This window comes from Argiope bruennichi, chromosome 11, assembly GCF_947563725.1.
Source record: "Argiope bruennichi chromosome 11, qqArgBrue1.1, whole genome shotgun sequence".
NCBI classification, from domain to species: domain Eukaryota; kingdom Metazoa; phylum Arthropoda; class Arachnida; order Araneae; family Araneidae; genus Argiope; species Argiope bruennichi.
In genome coordinates this window covers 63108203-63133069 of record NC_079161.1, presented here as the reverse complement: position 1 = coordinate 63133069, position 24867 = coordinate 63108203, and the positions used below count along the sequence as shown (strand labels likewise).

At 26.8% G+C, this 24867-nt stretch overlaps 2 protein-coding genes across 2 annotated transcripts; one reads left to right on the top strand and one right to left on the bottom strand.

Moving 5' to 3' along the window:
* The first annotated feature begins 306 nt into the window (after positions 1-306).
* On the top strand, positions 307-9487 carry LOC129957138 (proteasome subunit alpha type-6-like). The gene is made up of 7 exons (XM_056069302.1): positions 307-444; positions 800-894; positions 2895-2976; positions 6545-6700; positions 8021-8199; positions 8314-8408; positions 9344-9487. Exons 1-7 carry the CDS (start codon positions 369-371, stop codon positions 9399-9401), a joined length of 741 nt encoding a protein of 246 aa, XP_055925277.1. The 5' UTR covers positions 307-368; the 3' UTR covers positions 9402-9487.
* A 1955-nt stretch (positions 9488-11442) lies between these two features.
* On the bottom strand, positions 11443-24764 carry LOC129957127 (ras-related protein Rab-18-like). Its single transcript, XM_056069287.1, has 7 exons — positions 24476-24764; positions 24259-24314; positions 24095-24156; positions 18229-18301; positions 16889-17007; positions 15973-16098; positions 11443-12962 (listed from the first exon to the last, which is right to left on the bottom strand). The coding sequence occupies exons 1-7, from the start codon at positions 24544-24546 to the stop codon at positions 12852-12854; spliced, it is 618 nt and encodes a 205-aa protein (XP_055925262.1). The 5' UTR covers positions 24547-24764; the 3' UTR covers positions 11443-12851.
* Positions 24765-24867: the final 103 nt, after the last annotated feature.

The window sequence follows — 24867 nt, the reverse complement described above, 5'->3', positions numbered from 1 at the left end:
GCTAAATTGAAAGTATTTCATTGCTGGTTCAAAAAACCTATCACCATAAACTTCGATTTTCTGGAGAAGATAACATTTATATAAAATTTATTAATGTCCTCTGCTCCTTTCTCCACTTTTCATTATAATTTTTTCCCAGCTTTCTTATCTTATACAAACAAAATAAATCTGCACTTAAAGAACTCCGTTTTATTACATTATTTTTATTTAACTTTTCTTTTCTTTCCTAATTTTGCTAAAAACTAAATTTTCTGAAAGTCAGTCTCATGCTCTTGTTTTGCGAGTTCTTATTTAAAATTTAGTTTATTCAAGTGAAGTGAAGTGAAGTAACATAGGCCGTCATTAGTTTTCAGAATTTTTGTTTTGTCATGTCGCGAACAACTAGTGCCGGTTTTGATCGCCATATAACTATATTTTCGCCTGAAGGGCGATTATATCAAGTTGGTAAGTTATTTTTTATCATAAAATTAATCGTAAATTACCCACATTTTGGGAGAACCTCAAGAAGCAATATTAGTGACTGTATATCATATAGGAGGATATGGCCATTGACTTAGCATCTTTATTGTATATGTTTGCCTTTTTATTTAAATTTTTCTAAGTTAAGTTAGTTATTTTTAGTACTAGTGAAAATCCTGACTTTTTCTATCTATTCTAAAAAAATAATATAATACTTCTTATCTATAAGTTAATATTTTTTCTTTCAAACAATGAATCAGCAAAATAGTGAAGTTCTGCAAAATTTTATTTTGTCTGTTTAATAAATTAAGTTTGATTGCTTTTATTTTTATTATTTTAGAATATGCCTTTAAAGCTATTAACCAAGGTGGATTGACATCTGTTGGTTTAAAGGGCAAGGATGTTGCCGTTTTAGTAACACAAAAGAAAGTACCTGTAAGTATGAATGAATTATAAAATATTTGCAATTAAAATATTTAGCAGTATATTGTTTGTAATATGAATGGCATAGTTTAAAAATATTTCCAAATAAAATTTTATCTATTTTGTTTGCAATGTGAATAGTATAATTTTGTGATTAAGAGCAATGATGGAGTTTTGATTTTGTTTGTTTGTTTGTTGTTGGGAAAAAGTAAGACTTCTAGTGTTTCCTTTATATTAGCGGTTTTATTTACATTGATTAATAATATCTGATCGTTTAAAATCGTGCAGAAATTAAAGTGCTTTATTATGATAATTGCATATTTAATATTCTTAAATTGGAACAATTATCTGTGTTGCTTTTGTAATTGCATTTTGTGTGTGTTAGATGATGAAATTAAGAGGTTGCATATAATTTATTTATTGGATTTTATGTAACTTCCAATGCTTTTAAAAATATAAAACCTATGCATTTGACGATTAATTATTTTAAGTTCTTGATTTAATTTAATATCTTGGAACTTTTATTCTTATTGTAAAAAAAGGCTTTATAAAATGCTTTAAATATGATTTCAGTGCTTCCCCATGTTTTTTTTGTGTGGGGGGGGAGGGGGGATGTATATTATGCTTCTTTAAAGATAAACATTTTCTTCTTCTCCACCTTGCCACCTTTATATTATAATTAGCCGCCTTTGACGACCAGCCGGTTCGCCAATCTTAATGTTTGTTAAAATTTTAATAATTAAATATTTTATGTAATTCTTATTTTGATAGCTTCTTCATCAAAATATTTTAAAACTTCAAATTTTGATAGTCATTAAATTCACTCAAAATATTATAAACGCCTTCAATTGTATATGTTACGTAATATGTATCTCTCTAATTTTCTGTTAGCTCCCGTAGAATTTATACTTTAAATTAAAGTGGAAAGGATTAACCTGCAATTAATATAATAATATTTTTTACTGAAACAAAGTATTTTGTTATATGATTATTGAAAACAATCACTGAGCATTTAAACTTTATGGGCACTAAAGAATATCTTTCTTAATTTATGTAATATTTCAAGAATTTGTCAACAAAATTTTCTCAGATTCATCATAACCAGATTGATTAATTAACAATGTTTAATTTTAAATGCATCAAACACTAAGAAAATAAAACGAGTTGTTTAAAATAATCAATTGAAAACAGGTGAAAAAAACTACTTAAAAAACGATGGACTTAAAACTATAAGCATATACAAAAAATATATAACCTACATAAATACACTTTAATTACAAAAGCATGCAACTAATCTAAAAATAATTTAAATCATCCGTTGATAATGGTTGTCATGTCAACAATCAGAACACAATGAGCATGCGTGAATTTCCAACGCCAGTTACGGTAACGCAAATGCGTGAGTTTTTCTATGCCAGTTGGGGTAACGCTATGCAGATTAGAAATTTTTAATTTCCTTTATTCTGTTTTATTTTAATTCAAAAGTACTTCATAATGAATCTGAAAGATCGACTAATTAACAATGTTTAATTTTAAATGCATCAAACATTAAGAAAATAAACAGAATCATTTGAAATAATCAGCCGAAAAATCTTAAGCCTAGCCTCATTACTGTTGGGGAAAAAAAACTGAACCCTTACTCATTTTTTTGGCGGAAAAGTTAGTTTTTTAATTAATAATTAAAATTCTAATTAAAAATTCAAAAAAAGGGACCCTAGGTGCACATTCCCAACCTCCAAGTTATACATGTACCAAATTTGGTAGCTGTAGGTCAAATGGTCTTTTCTGTAGAGCACCAACACACACACACATTGAGCTTTATATATAAGTATAGATAAAGGAGTTATAATTGCTATTTACTAATGATACTGATATCAACTCTTATTTCAAAGAGAATATACAACTAAATACTGAAAGTTATGTAATTTCTGTAGTTAGTAAATTAACTCAATATTTCATGATGTACTGATTTTTCTGAAAATATATTATTTCTATTACTTACATTATTTTAGGACAAGTTGTTGGACCCAAGTTCTGTTTCTCATATTTATAGTATAACTGAGTATATAGGAGCTGTAATGACTGGACTTGTAGGTAAGAAAATGTTATAATATCTATGTCATTTTTTTAATATATATATAGTCAACATTTTTAAAAATAAAATTGAAATATTGATTGTTTTAAAGAAAATTGCAAAGAAAGAACCTCTGAACAGAATGATTTGGCTTGAATATACGAGGGCAATTCAGAAACTAACCTCCGATTGGTCACAGTGCGGGTAGTGGGGGGAGTAGCGCGCCATCTGTGCATTCACACGCTCAGCAGGTCAGTCGGCATCAAGCCATAGTCGAGTGAACATCGTACCTGCGCTAGTTTAGTTTTTGTGGCAGTTTGAAATGTGTGCTGCAATAGAAAATCCCGCCAAATGTGAAGTGCATGCTGTTATAAGGTTTTTTACAGCCAAAGGATACTCTGCAGCAGCTATTCATCGTGAGCTTTGTGCCGTGTACGGACCAAAAGTTATGAGTGAAGGAGTTGTCCGTGAATGGGTACGTTTATTTAAAAGTGGACGAGAAAACGTTCATGATGAAGAGAGGAGTGGTAGACCATCCTTGGTGACTGACGAACTCGTTCAGACAGTTGATGCAAAAGTTCGTGAAAATCGACGTTTCACAATGGCGGAGTTGTCTACTGATTTTCCACAGATTTCTAAGACTCTTTTGTACGAGATAGTGACAGCAAGATTGGGTTACCGTAAGTTCTGTGCACGATGGGTGCCCAAAATTCTTACCGACCACCACAAAAGTCAAAGAATGGCCTCTGCATTAGACTTTCTGTCACGTTATGAGGACGAAGGAGAACCATTGTTAAACAGAATCGTGACCGGTGACGAAACCTGGATTAAGTACGTGAACCCTGAGACAAAAGAACAATCAAAGATGTGGGCACATTCAGATTCGCCTACCAAACCAAAAAAAGCCCGGCAAGATTTTTCTGCCAGAAAACTGATGGCAACGGTGTTTTGGGATGCCAAAGGGGTGTTGTTGGTTGAATTCATCGAACGTGGGACGAGAATTAATCAAGACGTGTACTGTGAAACACTAAAAACATTACGACGGGCTATACAGAACAAACGCCGTGGTATGCTGACTTCCGGTATCGTTTTTTTGCACGATAACGCCCGTCCTCACTCTGCTCGCAGAACAACAGCCCTTCTTGAGTCCTTCAAGTGGGACGTTTTCAACCATCCACCTTACAGCCCAGATCTGGCGCCAAGCGATTATCACCTCTTCATGCGTATGAAGAAATGGCTCGGGTCCCAGCGGTTTGATGACGACGAAGAGCTCAAAGATGCGGTCACAGGCTGACTCAAGGCACAAGCGGGTGATTTTTATGCAGAAGGAATTTCAAAGCTTGTGAAGAGATACGATAAGTGCCTCAATCGTTATGGAGACTATGTCGAAAAATAGTGCAAAGATGTAGTTGTAAGATGTATATATTAAAATATTTTTACTTAACTTGGTGTATTTTTTTCAATCAACCGGAGGTTAGTTTCTGAATTGCCCTCGTATATGAAACAATGAAAATGAACAATAAAGGTGTAAAAAGTGTGTACTAATAGATAGTGAAAATTGTTAGGAATGTTTGTCTTGGAAAATTATTAGATATATATATGTCAAGAATTCAGCAAACTGAAAGAATTTTGATCAACAAAAGCATATGAAGGGGAAGCAACAAAAAACACATTGTCCATATTCACATGTAAATATAAACAATGAAAGTATTCATTGAAATATCCCTAAAAGAAAATTGAGAAGCAGACACTCAATTATGTGAACAATGTTCGTCATGATGCTCACTACCTTTTGTCACGAGTTGGAAGTGTAAGCAAATAAATTCTGAAACATATTCAAAAATATCAGTTATGCTATGGATGCAGTGCATAAAGAAATGACTTAAAATTGATCTATATCATAATTTAAACATTGTGTGTATCATTCATAAAATGTCTTCATGGGTGATTGACTGTAATTAATTTTTGTCATTTATTTTTAAAAGTGTTCAACATTTGTTTTTGTGGTATTAAAATTTAAAAATTATCATAAGAGCAAATGAGGATAGAAATATAAAATTCTGCTATCAATACTTTGATGTTGAAATTCTTTATTGATATGATTGATTATATTTAGAATTTTCAACACTATTGGTCAAAAAAAGTATAAGTAATTAAACCTTATAGGACACTTATACTTTCTTTAACCAATAGTTTATAATAATAAATACTGCTGCAAACTCTGGCCATACTCTTTTTGCTGAAATAATTGATTTTTTTCTTACCCATATTATTCAGTTTTTATGTACTCACTGCTCTTTGCAAATAAAAATGTGCCTTTCCTATCCATAAAATTTTCCACAATTCACTTCTGAACAAGGTATTGTAATGCAAAGGTTTCTTATTCCAACAAATCAACAAGAAGCAACTTCTAAATGTGTGCCATGATAATTAACAAAGCAGGATGTTTTTTAAAATGTACTTTGCTTACAGATATATCTATTAATTAGGTAACTCCTTGTTTATTGCAACTTTCCTCTCCATTACTTATCTTTTGTTTTTGTAATGTTGTAATTATATCTTTCATTGATATCATAATAACTTGTTTACATTTACTGTCCTGTCACTGTTGTATTATAGAGGTTTCTTTGAATATGAATATCATCCATTTACTACATACAGAGATTGGGCCAAATCTTAAGTCCCAGATATTTCATGGGACCTTTATTGTGCAATAAATGATCTGAGGGTGTGATTGGTATAAATCATTCCTTAATGTATCCACTGGGATATGCATGTGTTCAGTGATTTCATAGCATCTATGTATATGTCACATCATTGTAATGAGCAAGTACAATAACCTCCTTTAATACATTTTTGAAATAATTTTTTATATATTAAGGTTAAATTTTTGATCATTTTGAGCAGTGTTTCTTATAACATAATGCTTTAAAATTACACCTTAAGACAAGTCTATGTATTGAAAAGTGTCGCCCATTAACACCCAATTCAGTAAATTTCTTTTAAATTATATTGAACATCAAAATACAGATAACTATGAAATAGAACTAAATGGCTAAATTCTGTTTTTTAATGGAATATTATTAAAATTTTGACATTAAATTGCTTTTAAAATAATTATAAGGTATATACTAAAAGTTTTTGAAATACAATATAAAAAATGATCACTTTTGAATTCTTTGAAAATAAAATGCAAAATGATAACATTTTATCTTTAAAATTTGACTTACAACTATTATAAGCCAATTGAAGATTATTTATGAATTTGACTTGTTAGAAAAAAAAAATATGAAATCTACTAGGCTTATTCAGAGAAGTGAAATATAATGGTCTTATAAATAAGACAATAAGTATTAAAAATTTAAAAGATTGCAGACTTTTGAATTGTGAAATTTTAGCTTAACCGCTTATCAATGACAACAAAGTCAGTACTTTTTTTTTTTTTTTTTTTTAACATTTAATTGTAAGTTGCAATAAATGTGACATCTTTGGTGATTAATCACATACTTGTAATTAATATATAAGGAATGATAAATCCTTCTAAAAAATATTTTACTTCCAATAATTTAATATAATTTTATTTTATAGCTGATGGCCAATCTCAGATTTTGAGAGCACGTTATGAAGCTGCAAACTGGAAATATAAATATGGTTATACCATTCCAGTTGATATGTTATGTAAGAGAGTTGCCGATATATCGCAAATCTACACTCAGAATGCTGAGATGAGACCTTTGGGATGTAGTAAGTAAAATTTTCATCTCATTTTTAAGTTTCATCAAATGTTTCAATTTGTGACTATAAATTTAAAAAAAAAAAAAAAAACTGATTAGTACAATTTTTCTTTCTAAACTGAATAGAAGGAAAGGTGTGTATGGAGTTTTCTGTCAAAGCTACAGCATTTAAGAAGTACAGCTGCTATGTGTACTGTGGTGGGATTTCCATTGATTTACATGGGACTTGATCTATAAACTGAATATTCTGATAATTCACCTAAGAAAGTTATTTTTAAGGATGGGAGGGATGAAATTGCTCATGGTATATTAATTTATGGATTACAGACACAGTGTTCATATTTTGTGTACTTGCATGCTATATTAATTGCATTAATGTGTATTTGAATGTCTTGCTGATTTTGTTCAGGAACTTTTTGCGATATAGATTTTTTTTTTTTTTTTTTCAAAAGCACATTATAATTTTTTACCAGTTTTCTTTAAATGATTCACTTTGATTTGTAATAAATATATTTTGTTCATTTTAGTAAAAATTATTGATTGATCTTTTTCTAGTTCTTCAACTTTTCGTACAGTATCCAATATTGATTAAATAGTCATCAGTATCTTAAGGGGGAAGTGAATGTAAAATTTTGTACATAAAATGGTCTATTAATATAGTTTTAATTTTTCATTAAATTTGCCTGTTAAAAACTGCACCTTTATAACTTTGATTGAAAAAAATTGAACTAAAAAATGAATAGATTTTCAAAATCTAGATAAGAAAATTTGGATTGAATCAAATTTTAATTATTCCTCCTCATTCATTATTGTCTTTTTAATTCTTGTTTTAAAATTTAACTCCCATAATAATTGTTTCATTATTATATTTATCAGAAAATTAAATTATCATTTAGAATACTATTTTAACACATCATGTCCCTTGGTCAAATGAATAATATTTCTTTGAAGGCTATGTCATTTTTTTTTAAAAAAAAAATGTGCATTCATTTGGCATCAAATATGCTGTGTAATATATGATTTGGTTAAATTAATTAAATTTTGTCAATTTTTAGCTTATTTTGACCTTTTTTTGCTTATTTTATTATGTTACATCTGTGATTAAAAGATGCTTATTTACATATATAATATCAGACATCCATAGAACATTGTATGCCATTGTTAAGTACAATATGATATGGTTATGATGATGAAAGTACAATGCAGCTTTTTTGGGAAATGTTATTCTTCATGCTCATGAACGTATTATGGATTACAGTATGCCAGGAATGGCTTTTCTCTTTACATTTTTTTTCTCTGTCAAGTTAATTCTTAGTTTCTTAATTTTTAGGCATGATGTTAATTGCGTATGATGAAGAACATGGGCCTCAATTATACAAGGCAGATCCTGCTGGTTATTATTGTGGATATAAGGCTGCTAGTGTTGGTGTAAAGCAAACTGAGGCAAACAGTTACTTAGAAAAGAAATTCAAGAAAAAATCTGTATATGAGCATGATGAAGCTATCCAGGTAAAGAATAATTATAAAGCTTTAAATGAGAAATATTTCTTATTTCCTGAATACTATCAATACCTACTGATAATATTAAGATAACATAAGAAAAATAAAAATTTTATTTTGTAGCTTGCTATATCTGCACTTGCAACTGTGTTGTCTGCCGATTTTAAGCCATCGGAAATTGAAGTTGGTGTTGTGTCTAAAGATCAGCGTAAATTTAGGTAAGATTGAATTTTATAATTTTATTCTCTACCTAAGAATTCTAATGTATCATTAAAAAAAAAAGTAATTTTTTTAGTTTGAAAATTAGTGCCAAGTTCTTCAGATGTGTATATATATTGCTAAAAATAATAATAATTAAATTTTAAATAAATAAATGCATTTTAAATGGGTAATGCTTGAACCATTCTTTTAAGATCGTTAGAAATGTCTATAATTTAAAAGGTATTTCTTTTAATGTCACGCAACATTATTTCAAATTATAGTTGCTTTAATTTTTTTAATTTGCACTAAGATTATTTTTAATTTTATTTTTTTAAATACTGTTATTCTTGTTTTTACTTAAAGATTTAAAAAAATCATAAACAATTATGTAGTAAAAAAGTTATTACAATATAGAATTCTTGAATGCATGTCTTAGTCATTATGTTCTTAAACATTATGTTGGTTGTACAATGGCAAGTTATAATATGCTATTAAATTTAAGTAATTGATGTCTATGATGGCGAAGAATCTGATAGTTTTATTTTGAAAGAAAGATAATATCTTGTATTTAACCTTTATTAAGACCATGGGAATTATACTTACTACGAAATACATCAATTTTTTTTTAATGAAATTATATAAGTTGGCATTAGTTGTCATAAATCTTTTCATTAAGACAGAATCCTAGATGTTTCAATTTCTTCTCGCATAAAATAGCGTGTCTTGATTTGTTACTTAGTTATTAATAAATTAAATTAATGTAATAAGCCAAATGAATTGCCTTTCAGAAGTCAATTGTAAAACTAAATATATTTTAATATACCATGGTTAGAAAAAATTACATTTTAAAGGGCCAAATAAACAGGAATAATTATAATTCTCTAATTTTTTTAAAAATCTTCAAATTTATTTTTATTTTAAAATAAATATTACCTATTTATCTTCCCATCAGGAAACTGACTGAGTCTGAAATAGAATTTCATCTGAATGCTAATGCCGAGAAGGACTGAAAGCAGAAGTTTCTTTAATTTTTCATCTTTTGTTGTTTTTTTTAAAAAACTTAAGTGTACTTTAAATAAATGGTTCTTTTGTAAGAGTCCTTGCCTTCTTTTCTTTATGTATTTGGAAAACAAAAATGAAAAGAAAGAGGTAATCCTTTAGGGCAAGTATAACAAAATGAAAAGATTTTTTTTTCTCTCTCTCTTTAGCAATTTCAGGCTCAAAAATGTTTTATTGTCTTATTTCTCTAAATATTATATACCTTAGAATTTCCAAATGTTCTTTTAGAACAGGAGAATGAAAAATATCATAATTAGGATAATAGGAATACAGTGATACCTTTATACACAATTTTTATAGTTTCTCTCCTAATTATATTATTTGAAATTTTCATCCAAATAGATCCCCATTTAATTCAGATAATCGGAACTCTCATTGTCTTATCAATATTTAGAATCAACTTGTATATTCCCTAAGGTATTTTTAATTGATCTAAATTATAGAGGTATAAGATCACATTTTCTATTATTAAAACAGTAATAAAATGAAATATTTGAACAATAATTCTTTAGTGAGAATGTGAATAATTTCCCCTATTAAAAGCAAATTAAACTGGGTATTTAAGATGTACAATTAGATAAAATGAGATAATGCAATTGTATTTTTATTCTTTCTTCAGTATAATTTACATATTTGTATTGAAATAAAAAATTTTTAACACATGCAAAAAATAAAAGGCCTAGTTAGATCAATGCATTTTTTCCAACTTCATCTCTTAATATTAATATTTGAAAGAATTCCACCTGTTCTTTTTAGCTCGTTTATGTCTGCATTTATTTCAAGTAAGCAATAAATCGAAAATTGTATTCATTTTCTAACATGCACATAGAGAAACATTTCTGATTTATAAGTTTCTGCAAAATTATATAAACACAGCATATAGAAATTTTTTTGTAAATAGTTTACTGAAGCTAACTGACCTAGTACTGTCTCTCTATTCTGAACAATAATCAGATGAAATAAATTTCATAATTATTTCGAATACCTGTGTATTCATTAGTATATAAAAGATTTCAAGATTAAAAAGTAAATTAAAAATCCACTCTTCAAAATATCATGGACTCGTAAAGTAAATTTGTTCTCAAATTCAATATTAGGTGGTGTCAATTTTATAAAATTTAAATAGCTGATAATTCTGAAAATATTATGTTGTAATTGATAATACATAAATGTAAATTTTTTTTAAAAAAGTAGCACATCAGGAATGATATAAAAATTGGTTATCAAATTCCATCTTTTACTATTTTAAAATTAAACATGAGCTACTGGCAATAACTTTTAGCCCATATTCAGACAATATAAACAACTTTTATTGTAATTATGTGCAAATGTCTGTGTTCACATGTTATTTGTAACTGACAAAAGCAGGATAGTTTACTTTATACCTTTTCTGTCTAATAACAATTATGAGAGTGGCACAGCTGGCTCTTTCAGAACCAAAAACAATACTGTAAAACACAAGTTACGAGTATTTTTTAACATCTAATAAATGTTTGATTCCGTCCTTTTTTTAAAGAAATACCTTATGAATAATTTAATCAAGAATTATGAAAAGTTAAGAGATTTAACCCCTTACCTGCCGAGGATAACTTGCGAGATTCGGTCCCCAGTGCCACGTATATACACGCCAGGAGCAGTTAACACATTGACTTAGGGAGACGTATATATACGTCCTCGGCAGGCAAGGGGTTAAAATACAGTAACTAATCATGCAGAAGCTGAGATTATAATTAGATAATCATGTAAGTGGATTTTATTAGCTTATAAACACTTCATTTAATTATAGTAAATTTTATATAAACTATACAGGAAGAAAACCAAATTTAAAACATTTGCACAACATATTTCCAATGTCTGATCAATCTATCTGGTAAAAATTTTTTTTTTTTAGGAATAGAACTATTTTATCACTTCTTTTTGAAACATAAGACAATGTTTCAAAGAACATTCCCTTATTTTGTTCCAAGGTAAATGAGAAGTTCGAGACCTGGAGATAACTAAAAAAATTTAATGAATAAAATTATCACAGAAGATAAAAATATATAAAGCATCAAACAATTTTGTATGTTGCTTTAACATGGTTGGAAAATGCAGATGTATATGGTTTTTGAGGTAGCAACTAAATAAGGTTTCCTACCCCTGCAGTTTTTTTTTTTTTTTTTAATTTATATCTTCACTTTTCATATTGATAACGATTTCAAAAAGAACTAGGCTGTTATTTTGTAAATCCCTAGGAAATTTAAAATTCTTTCTTTGATTAACCAAAAACACCTCGCATTTTCCAATTTCTTTGCAGTAAATTATGAATTTGAAAATCAATTCAAATGTAAGCATTTCAAGATATAGATATTTGCACAACAAAAAAATTCTAATACTGCATTATAAATAATATGTGGTGTGATGGGTTGAAGTTAATACAGTTTTGCATAGCAAATTACACACATTTTTGTGCAATTCACAATAGTGAACTCAAAATTTATGAAGTTGTAGTGGATATCTTATTATTTGATTCCATCCAATCATAAGGCTTGTATGTCAATTTACAAAACTAATGAAATTTAAACATGATTAATAATAACTAATTCAAAAATCAATAGATATACTTAAAAGATAAGGAGATATAGGGTATTAAAAAAAAATTAGCAAACTGGATGTGTAGGTAACATAATTCAACCATCAATAGATAACAATGATCCTAATGAAGTAACATATGCAATCTTCATCTTTAATATTATGATACTAATTTTGTAATGAAAGAAAAACTTCAATCTATTTGTGATTAAAAATACAAGAAATTAAAAAATCTTAAAAGATGATGTTGAATTAGAAAATTTATTAAAGCACTGTATTAACCAAATATTTTCTGAGAAAAACAGACATTTTTATTATTATTTACAACTTTTGTTTTACAAATTTGTTTCTTTTAAATCCTTATATGATGAACATCTTTCACAAAAGCTTGGAAAACTTGCAATGGGATTTGCTTTACAAACATATATCTTTTGCTTTTTAAAACAAAAAAGGTGCAAGGAAAAAAAATTATGATATATAAAAGAGGTAAAATGATAATTTCTACCATAATTATATATACTCTATGAAAGTCAATATATCCATTTAAATACAACTATCTAAATTCCATGGAATTGGAAATAAAAAAATGTGAACATTACAGTCATTAGAGCTGACAATTCACATCACATTGATTATTTATTAAAAGATACAACATATTAATAATTATTTTAAAAAAGAATGATAAATAGTTGCACACAAACAAATTTACAGAAGCAGGAAAGGCCTTAAATTATGACTGATAATAGCTCTAGATGATAAAAAGTTTCAGTCAACTTTTCATACATCACAAACAAATTGTCACGTGTTGATATTGAGAATGTTTATCTCAATCATATCAGAGTGCAATATCCTGAGCATGTGCCTTCAGTTTTATTACTTAAATCTGTAAGAGAGAAACCTTGAGGATTTTCTGATTCCCAGAGACCAGGTGTTTGCAAAATCTACAAAAAGACAAGAATCATCATTAACCGTGCAATAGAGAAATAATTACATCATTAAAATAATTTTAACAAAGAATGAGTTTCATAACTTAACATTAAATTTTAATGGTAAGTATAGCAATTAAAAAAAATATGATAAATTCATATAAGAGCTAAGAATTTTATCCATATAATATTCCAATTTCACATTTTTCAAGGGACCAGTGGAGTAGTAGTATAAATAATGGAAAGTAATTACAGAAATTGTCCAGAAAAAAAGTTGTCTAGATTTCACAAATGAATATTATTAATATTATATAGTGTTTTGCTCTTATTCCTACTAATAATTTCATGTAAATATTCAATCCAGATATGGCACAAGTTTGAAACAAAAAAAATTTGATAATAATGAACTGTACTAAACATAAACACCAAGAAGCAAAATAAGTATCATTGATTGAACAATAAAATGAAAAAAATTAAAACAAGGTGCTTAAAATATTTCAGAATCACTGCATGAAAGAAAATTAATCGATTACAAGAAAGATAAAATTTGATTTCAAAATTGCTGAAATCCATGTTTTTGAGGAAATATATCAAATTGCACCCACTTTCTAATTCTATTTATCTCTGGCTAGGAGAAATGTAATTAAAATATTTGGTAATATATTCATTTTCTGCACAAAACATTTCAATTTTGATAATAGTGTTGAATTTACAATATCAACAGACATCTGTTTCATGTAAAAAATAAAATTACTGCTCTCTACGAAAATATGGTATCAAAATGGATTTCTGTTTGAATCTCCAATTCTTTAATCTATTTGCTTTCAAGTTCTTAAAGATTATCCAAATTTACATTCCTTTCTATGGACGGCTCTCTTGTGTAATATTTCTAGATGTTTGCCATCTCTCTGCTTGAAATGCCAGGTCAGTTAAAAATGCAGTTTAATATGGTTAGAAACATAAATTTACCTTGAGGATTTTAATTGAAGGTAAAAATAGGAAATCTGACAGTACAAACAAAAAGTGTTGTAAATGACAAGAACTTATAATCAGGATGTTATTATTTGTTTATCCTCCTATCTATCTGGATAATACAGGTTATCCTAATATGCTATTATTTATGTCAAACTGTAATTTTTGTTTGAAATTATTGGTCATATCACTATTAACATTTCATGGTAGCTACTCTTTCATGTACTTGCTTAAAAGAGTGATTATGATGATAACTCTAATCATTATTTGAGTAGTGATGAATTTTAAATATATATTTTTGTTCATTTGAGAAAAATTAATATTAATTGTAGCTTAAAAAACAATAAATTCATTCCATAAACAGATTTGTTTTCTCTTCAACTAAAGTAATATCTGGTGCATAAATAGCAAAAATAAACTGCACAAAACTATAAGTAAACTATCAACTATAAGCTTTAATACTTTTACTATGATAACAAAAACATTACATTTTATGAGAAAACAACTAAACTCAATATCAATTAAAGGGAAAGAAACTTCATAAAGTTTTGAAATTAAATCACTATAAGAAACTCAGTTAATATAACTAATAATTCTTGATTAGTAAATTATATATAAGGTCCCTAATCATCTGATCTAATATAGTGGAAATGCAACCCAGATAATACAAAAGCCAAATTATTAATTTAATTTATCTTACCAATTAATTTCATCATACCATTAAAAAAAACCTTTTTATATGAGCACAAACTTTTATTCACATTTTTGGACTAGGCTAGTATTTTATTAGGATTCATCATATACTGTAGTAAGTGATTTAAAAACGTATTAGAAAAAAAAGGAAACCTAGTTATATATATATAAAGTAATTATTTTAAGATAAATTTTATAAATACAGTTTAATTGCAAAAAAATATATAATATTTTTTATTCCGTACATCATATGCATATATAAACATTAATATAAAATCTAAGCTCAACTTTTATAGAAATGATTCATTTTATAATGGAGAATTATTTTGTTCACTAGCTCAATAACAAGATCTACTGTACTGAAATTGTACTAACATTGAAGAATACAACTGTGAAAATCAACAACTTATGATTTGTCTTTTTACATAAACTAATTATAAGCCTTACACTTCACTAAACTAATTATAAGCTTATTTTTTTAAATCAAATCTTCTGTAAAAAACAGAAAATAATTTTGTGTAAACTATTAAAATTGATAACTCACAGAAAACTTTATCATGCAACAAGAACATTTATCAAGAAAAATAGGAAGCATGAAATAGTTTTTATACACTAATAATTTAATTTTCCATGAAATATATAAATGTATTGAGGAAACTGCATGTTGGGAATGTACTAATCACAGATTATTCATGTTAAGCACAGCAACAAATTTACAAGACAATAAATAACTTTTTAGCTAAAAATTTACAACCAACAATCAGAACAGAACTCGTATTATGTTACATTCAAATCATGGTAATACTCATATACAGTTAAAAATTTGGAAATAATGGGTTATTAAAAAAGAACTATAAAATAAAATTCTCATTTTTAGATTACATTCATAATTATTTCACTGATACTCTTTTATATGTAAATGGCTAGAATTATGTAGAATACAGATATTTTCCTTGCTTGTTAATTTCATTTTAATAATAGCTTAGCAAAAATATTAAAAAAAAAAAAAGAAGAAGAAACTACAATACAAGTTTAAATAAAACTCACTATTTTCCAAAATAGTTCGAACAAATGAAATAGACCTAGATTATGACTTAATAAACCCATGTAATCAATCAAAGTTTGACTCAAAATAAGTATTTTTATAAAATACTTCTTAATCAATATACATTTTACTAATAAAGAAAGGAAAAAACATATCAGGTATGCTTTTGAAAGGCCAAAAATTATAGAAACTAAACTGAAGCGATAATTCTAAATTTTACTTTTGCATTCAATGAAGATGGGGGAAAAAACATTTAAAAGAATGAAAAAAATCTCTGATAATATTCATTTTTCAAAAACATATAAATGCACAAACCTTTTCAACCAGTTCCTCAAATGCACATTGTACACCATCACATGTTTTTGCACTGGCTTCAATGAATAACATGGAGTGTTTTCGGGCATATTTCATTCCTTCTTCTCGACTTACAGCACGGTTTTCCTGAATTACAGAGGAAAATAAATTAATTAATTAATCAACAGAAAAGCAAATAATCAAAGAAGGAAGTATGTAATGCAAAGGAACATTTTCAAAAGGATATTGTTAATACAAACAGGAATTTAATATTCTTAGATAATTTGCGTTTAAAATACACACAGAAATGGGGAAAAAAAAAAAAAAAAAAAATGATAAAAATAATTTTAAAAATATTAATTACAATTTAAGAAAAATAATAAAAGATATGTTAAACTAATATATTCCATAGAATGATTATTATTTAAAATAATACAAGTATTTACATAATAAACTTGATTAAGCACATTGAATTCAACAAAGTTGTAATAGAATAACAATAATGGTTTTTAAAAAAATGTGTATATAAAGCCAACAAATTGAGATATTTTAATACATTATACTAACTAAGATCTATATTATCTAAGTCATTTCAGCTATTTTTTGATTCGGAAAAGAACATTTTCTGGTTATGTATAGTTCTGTAATATGACTGAACACAATATTTGTTGAATTATTAATCAAAATATATGAACAATAAAGCTGATAAAATATATCTATAATAAAGAACAATCAACTCTTTTTAAAATTAATTTTGAATGATTTATGGATTTGCTTTGAAAGAATTGAAAATATTTAGATTAACAGAATTTATATTAAGAATATTATATATAAACATGTTATTCACTTAGAAACATTAAAAAAAAACAGTTTAAAAATATCTTAAATTGTATGGGGAAGTAATACAATTTTAAATAATAGAAAAGAAGTACAATACCTTATCAATTTTATTTCCAACAAGCATTTTTACAATGTTTGTTCTTGTGGAATAGGTTTCCAGTTCATACAGCCATTGGTCTAATTTCATAAAGCTTTGACGATTTGTTACATCATACACTAAAAAAAAAAAAATTCTCCAAAAAATTAAAATTTTTATATAACATTTGTGCAAGATTTGAAACTTGTTTAAAAGTTACATAATACAAATAGCAGACACAATACAGATAAGAAACAAAAAAGGCTTGGGTTCATAAAATAAAAAATGTATAAAATATAAACATTGAGAAATAAAATATCAATATAATTGAACAATTAAATGAATAAATTTATGTAAAAAGTGCTTGATATTAAAATATTGCAAAATAATAACATAAAAGATTATCAAATAATCTCACAAGTGATAAAATTTGATTAAAAAAAAAAAGATGAGACCATTCATTTCTGTTCAAATGTGAGACAGAAAAGCACATGCATAAAAATAAAATATAATAAAAATTGTAAAGGAGCACCATATTACATAGATTATGATAAAAAAAAAAAAAACTTCAAAAGCACTTGGGATAAAAAGTGCTACGAAACTAAGATAAAGCATATCGAGCATTATAAATTATGATTTGGAAAACAAACTCAAAAAGTCATTGAAAAGGAAATCATATATATATGAGAAAAGCTCAAAAAATTATATACATATTTTATTAATCTCTAAATAATTATATTTTTGTGGGGAAGAAAGGGGAAATTAAATCTTTTTAATTATTAAATCGTTGTGAGCAGCCATAAAGTTTTAAATTTCATTGAGAATGACATTATATATATAATTTTTAAGAGTCATCTAATGAATTCATGTAGAAAATAGTATTTTAGAATCATATGTCATGGAAATTCCTGTTCCTATTTTTTGTACTAAGTTATACTGATTTCAAAGTCAAATGCCTTATACATATACTAAAACAGCACATAAATTATTTATTTTAGCTGAAGGAACAATTTTACTTCAAATTAAGAAAGATAAAATTTTTGGAATATTTATCCTTTTAAAATACAATATCCTCATTAAAAATATTTTATGGCAAATTAATGGTATACACATGGGATTAATAGTTATCACACATGCTATTATATGATTTCTTTCAAAGTTATTGCTGTGTTTAATGAGTGATATAGCAAGATTAACTGCTATTTAATAAGTATTCTTTTTACACTTTCTTTTATTATATCTAACTTTAAAAAGCTTTAAATCTAGTTTTTAACACATTAACATTTTACCCAGTGGTATCTCGTAAGCAAAAATCATTGCAATCATATACATCAACAAAACAGGGACAGAGAATTACATACCTAAAATGGCTCCCTGAGCCCCTCGGTAATAACTTGGAGTTAATGTTCGGAATCTTTCAGAACCAGCTGTATCCTTTAAATTACAAGGAAAAAATTATAAAAACTAAATTAGCAAAAAATTTGATCAGATATACTTCAATGACATTAAGTTCAAAGGTAACTGCAGTTTGATAACATTTTTGAAGTTATTCTGCGTAGCATTTTTAATATGTTACTGTAATTGATGATCACAGCTGTCTAATAAATTAACAAAATGTTCTACAAAGAATATAAGACATAAAAATATTCCTAGTATGAGCAAATATCTCTACAACTGCTCAACTAACATAAAATGAAATTTAAAAAACTATTGATTAATTCATAATTTAATGAGCTAATTTGAAAAGTAAAAATCATAAGTAACAGTAAAAATATTGAAAAAAAAAAAAAAAATGCAAATGCTGGAATGAATAAACACAAAAAATAACTTCAATCATTTTTTCTGAAGTGAAATTTAAAAAAATCTAATTAATGAAAATTCTTTACTCCTTCCAATAGTATTTTTAAATTCTAATATTTCTGGTCAAATTTTTTAAAATTCTAATTTTAAAGCAAAAACAGTAATTCTTTATATTTGTTTCACAAAATAGAGGATGGGATAAAGAAAGTTTATTTAATCATAAGTGTTGGACATAAGATAAATGAATGATCAAATAGGCAAATTGAATTTAATAAAGGGAAATAACACCAACCAAACTCCAACCTTTTATTTGCAGCAAGACAACGTTGCTAAAATGAGAATACCATTCACTAAGCATTGACATCAAATATTAATTTTAAGAAATCAATATAAAAATCTATGGCAAAATATATACTTCGGCACTAGTTTGAATTTATTTGTAAACTTTTTTATCCCCTTTAGACTAAAATATTTATATAATATTTTTGCATCAAAAACATATAAAAAAAAGTAGTAAATGAAATACATTTTTCATACATAATGACATTCAGGTAAGACAAAGAAAAATCAGGTAGGCAAAACAAAAATATGGTTATAAAAATCAAGTTATAACAGAACATATTATCATGCTTATTACTAAAAAAATGGCTTTGGTGAATAACTTTTCCATGAAATAATAGTCATGTTTAAATTCAATTAAATACATCATTCTTTAGTTTTAAATTGTGATAAGCATTAAAATCAAGCTATTTCAGTAAATTTGCATTTGTTCTCTTATTATGCAATAGTTACTTTTGATGACTAATTACTTCGCTGGAAATATAGGTCATATTTATCAGTTCGTTATTCAGTTAAATCATTTAGAAAATACTTCATGTCCATGATTCCATCAAATTCTCAGATTAAAAGCTGTGTTATTTTTATATTCCTATATATCTTCTACTCATTGTACATATTAACTTTCTATTGGAGACCAATTCCACAACATCATAACAATAATATGGTTGAAGCGTAGTTTAGTGTGCCCCTGATATTGTCGCCAATATGGTAACCCAACGCAACAGTCTTATAGCAACCCAAATGCTGTTTTGTTTACTATTTTTCATAGTGGTTAAGTTGTGCATAATAAAATAAAAATAAAAATTATCAATTAAAGATTTTAATTTAGTTTTGTATAATAATTAAAAGTTTTTTTTATTGCTAATAAGACACTGTAATGCTATTTTTAATGTGAATACGATGAGAAAATATTTATTCTTTTGAAATACTTAATTGTTGGTATGCATAATAATTTAAGAAATCATCTGCAGTGGAATTCCTTACACTATTCGTAATTCTTTTTCTGATCTGATGGCTTCCTTGATAATTCGTTGTGTCGCTAATTATTCACGAACGGATATGTGGTGAATGGAATGGCAAGAAATATTTTGAACCAAAAGAATGAATAAAGGGCGAGTGGAATATATATATATTACGGGTTGATGAAGTTGGGAAAAGGATGCCTGTTTGAAATTTTGTATGAAGGTTGCTTCTTTCTTCATCCTTTCGACTATGTACTGTCCCTGTTATTAACACAGTCCATATGTTCAATGAGCTAGTGAAGCTACTAAGATCCCACTCCCGCTGCTAGCAAAGCCATAGGATGTTTTTTTTAAAAATTAAATAATTCTGCCCGGTGCCTTTTTCAGATGCCGAAGGCATCACATGCTCTAAATTCTACTCTCTACACAACAGACTGGCACAACCGGTTTGAAAAACTTTATTTCAAAATTGTTAAGATAAGCATCGTTAGAGATTCTAAAGGTTAAAAAAATAAAAAATCTCAGATAAAGCAATATTTATCAGTAAAGATCATAATTTTAATGCAGAAAATGGTAACCATAAATGTTTTGCAGATGTATTTGTTTATTTTATCCGCCATCTTTATTGGCGACTTGGCATCCTTGGTGCAGCAAGAGGCACACTAAACTACACTTTTACCCAATAATATGACCGATTCATTCCTAAATTTATGAAGCAGTATCATAACTTCAACTTTTTATTCATTTTGTAAACAACATAGATATTAAACAGGATCCTTCTTTAGCTTTCAAAGATGCAAGAAAATCAAACCATCAAACATCTGATGAAACAATGGAAACCATTTAGGATTCCTTCACAACAATGAAAATATTGTTATAAAATAAAAATATGCTTAAAGTTTAATGAAATCTAGACAAAAGAATTTAACAGCAAATTAAAGGCCACATTGAAAAGATCTTTTTTCTTTTCTTACTTTAATATAATGAAAGATCATTTTTGTGTAGAAATATTTTCAGTATTTATAGAGAGGGGAAGAAAACCATTTAACTAGTTTTTTTTATTAATTTTTAAAAATTTAAAAAAATTCTACGATTTAAATTTTCAGCCTCCAAATTATATCTGGGCCATATTTAAAGACTCTAGGTCAAATGGTTTGGCCTGCAAAGTACTAACCCAAAATTCATCTTTATTATATATATACATGAAACTCCCTAAAAAAAATCAAGCACGTCATTGATGGCATATCTGCACGAAATACACAATTATCATACATAATCTAACTGCACGTTATTTGATACAGTATTGTCCCTTCATTTCTTTATTCTTTAAGCAATATGTGCAGTTTACTCTAACAAAATAAATAAATAAATAAAAAATAAAAATAAATAAATAAAAACTTATATAAATTTGCTCAATAAATGCATTTTAACATTGCAAAATCATTTGAAATGATAAACAGAATTTCCATTCTTTAACATTCAATAACGGAAGAAAAATGGTCAAATATTTGTGAAAACAACGAAAATGACCAAAATTTCATTAGAAAAATAAAAGTATTATTTGAAAAATGATAAATAGAACAAAAAAATACTTTTTTAAAAAAATTTCTAAAATTCAGAAAAAATATGAATGCCAATTAAGTTTTGTCATTATGAAAATTATTGAACTTTAAGAGGGCATGGAAAAATAATATTTAAGGGATAATATTTTCAGAAGATACTGCAGAAAAATAAGAAAATGTTATTTGATTTTTAAAGAAAAGAAAAGAACCATTTTTAAAAATATATTTGAATTGAATTAGATAGCTTAAAGTTATATGGTGTCAGGTATTAAACAGTAATGTACACTTTTACTTTTATTATTAGAGACCCTAAGCATAAACTGCACAAATGAAAGCTATTCAGTGTGCTCTTTATTAAATCAATGAATATCATTCATTGTTATGAATGCATCATTCATTGTACCTGAAGTTTTTACACCTGACAAAGATACAAAGTGCTAACTGCTTTCGATCACCTGCCTATCAAATTGTTAGAATCCTATATAATTTAACATTTCATATCTACTTCAGAAAAACAGTGATCCATATAATTTTTCACTTGAACTGTCCTAATATTCATAAGATAATTTCAGTGATAATGCCATTTTTTTTTTTTATAAAAACACGTATAAATAGAATAGCCTTCTTGTGTAAGCTTTAAATAAAAATTTACTTACTAATAAAATTTAATTAATTAATTAAATTTTTACTAATAAAAATTTAAATAAAAAAATTAATATTTAACTTTAAAATTATGTAAACATTAATTAAGTTTTTAAAAGCTTCTTGATTAAAGTGATCATTGTACCTGGATTATTAGTATAACAAAAATGACTTGAAAATAATACAACTCTGAAGAAATACAAGGATATTAGGTGAGGGGGGAACAGATCACACGACAAAATGCATACTATTCATTGGTTCTTATTTAAAAAAAAAAAAAAAAAAGTGGCTCAATGTACAGAATTGAAATATTATATATTTCAATTCAGTACATCATAGATAGTCTGTACATTGTCTCTGTACATATATAGATATATATATAATTTTTTCTGCTTTATTAAAGAAAGTTATTGAGACTAACATTTTTTCTAAAATAATCAATGAATTAATTATCCTTATAAATAATATTCATATAAAGATTTAACACACTATTGAGATGAAATTAAAATTTTTGGCCTGCTGTCCACTCACGCATACACCTTTTGAGAAATCGCTTGTTCAATGTATATTCCATGTCCCCATTCTTCCTACATTACTTTTATTTATATGAACAACTATCATTCTTTAGGATTATAAAGTCAGCATCACTTCTACATTTTAGTGATGAATTAATACATATTCCACATCCTAATTTCTCCAAAACTGCTTTTGTTAACATGTAAAATAGTCAGTTTCCCAGACTACAGATTCAGTACTATTCCAACATTTCAGCAATGAAATGGTAAATTTTCAACAGGGCACATACAGCAGCCTGTGGATTAAATCCGAGTTGGATTTTCCTTTTATTCTCAATATATGATGGTTATTTATCATTATATAAGCAGAGTTCTCTGATCACAGCCATTTCTCACTAAAAAGAGAAAACACCAGTACTGAGGATAGAAGGAAAGAATTGGTTCAAGGAAAATAACAGTCTACAGATTTTTTTTTTTTTTTTTTAACTTTATCACTAGCCCTAGACTTTTCTGTCCAGCTTTCTAAATTGATCACAAGAAGTAATGGATTTTGAAGGTATTTAAGTATGGAAGATCTATACCATATTATTTTGAACACTACAAGCTGTGGGTATGGTAATAAAGAAAATATAAAATAATATGCATATGTTTAGAAATTAATATACATGAAAGAAGTAATTAAAAAAACTTGTGAGTATTTAAATTTTAAAAAATAAACTTTAAATGTATTTAAGAGCAGAATTAAAAATTTTCTGTAAAGAAATATACTGTATAATGTTTTCAAAAGTGAATCAAGAAGTATGTTAAGATATTTAAAATTACTTTCAATAAAATATAGGAACAATACTTAAGCCTTTTCAATATTGTAAGATATATGATTTTGTTTATATATTCTGCTCTCACATTACCTTATTTTCAATGCTGATGCCAACATCATTAAAAAAATGTTAACTTAAAATATCTCCACAATTTTGAATAATAATATATATGACAGTCAATGCCATGAAGATATTGAAACAATATTGTTGAACATTTTGAGCAATTTTTCTTATTCAAAATAATTAAATCAATGATTCAATTCTAATGGGGAAACTACACATATCTCCCCAAATTGCATTATTTTCATATATATATTTATTATGCCACTCAAATTTTTCCATAGACTTTAAAAACTGCAACAAATCAAATAACATAATAAAATGCTTATAAATCAATAAAAATGCCTTTTCATTATATAATCTTTTTTGAAGTGAGCCTTTGTTCAAAGATAGAAATGTTTAACTATTATGACCCATATACAAGGATACTATGTGGCATATAAAGAAATTACTTCATAATGATGAAACAATATGCAATAGAAGTAAACATTTTAAAAGTTATTAATGAAAACGAATAAGCATTATTTACCCAAATAGCAAGTTTTGCTTTATTTCCATCAACAGAAACAGTTTTAACTTTGAAATCCACACCTATCCAAGAAAAGTAAATAATTAGATATAAACAAACTTTGAGCTAAAACGAAATCGCAAATATATCATAAGAATTTAAGCAAACACGATTACTCATCTTACCAATAGTTGCTGCTAAACCTGGATCAAAAACATCATCAGTAAATCTTAGAAGTAAACTGCAAAAAAGAGAGAAAAATAATAATTCACACTTTTAATGCATCATGCAATTGTGCATTACTGCATCATTAAAGTGAATAACATTTTTCATTGACACATATTACAACACATCCTACGCACATGCAACAATTGTTTCAAAATTATTTCGAAACTTCATTACCTTGACTTTCCCACATCACTTTCTCCGATAATAAGGATTTTTAAAGTAGTTAATACACTGTCATCATCCATTTTTCTTTAAAATCATTTAAATCTTAAAGAATTATTCAATCAAACAAATTAATTAATAGCGGTTTGACAGTAAGGAAATTCAAATCACTTTCCCTTACTCCGTCTTAATTTCCCACAACACTAATCTATCAGATTCAGTTGTTTTCTGATATTGTTTCCTATATTTACGTTTTTCAAGGCAATAGAATAATGCAATATTATTTTGTAGTTTCTAATCAGCAAGATAGAGTGCACTGGTCTCGTTTTTAATTTCAACTGAGTTGAAATCTAGTTTAGTTAGAAATAGAACATAAAATATTCTTTCGTAAAAACTTTTAGCTT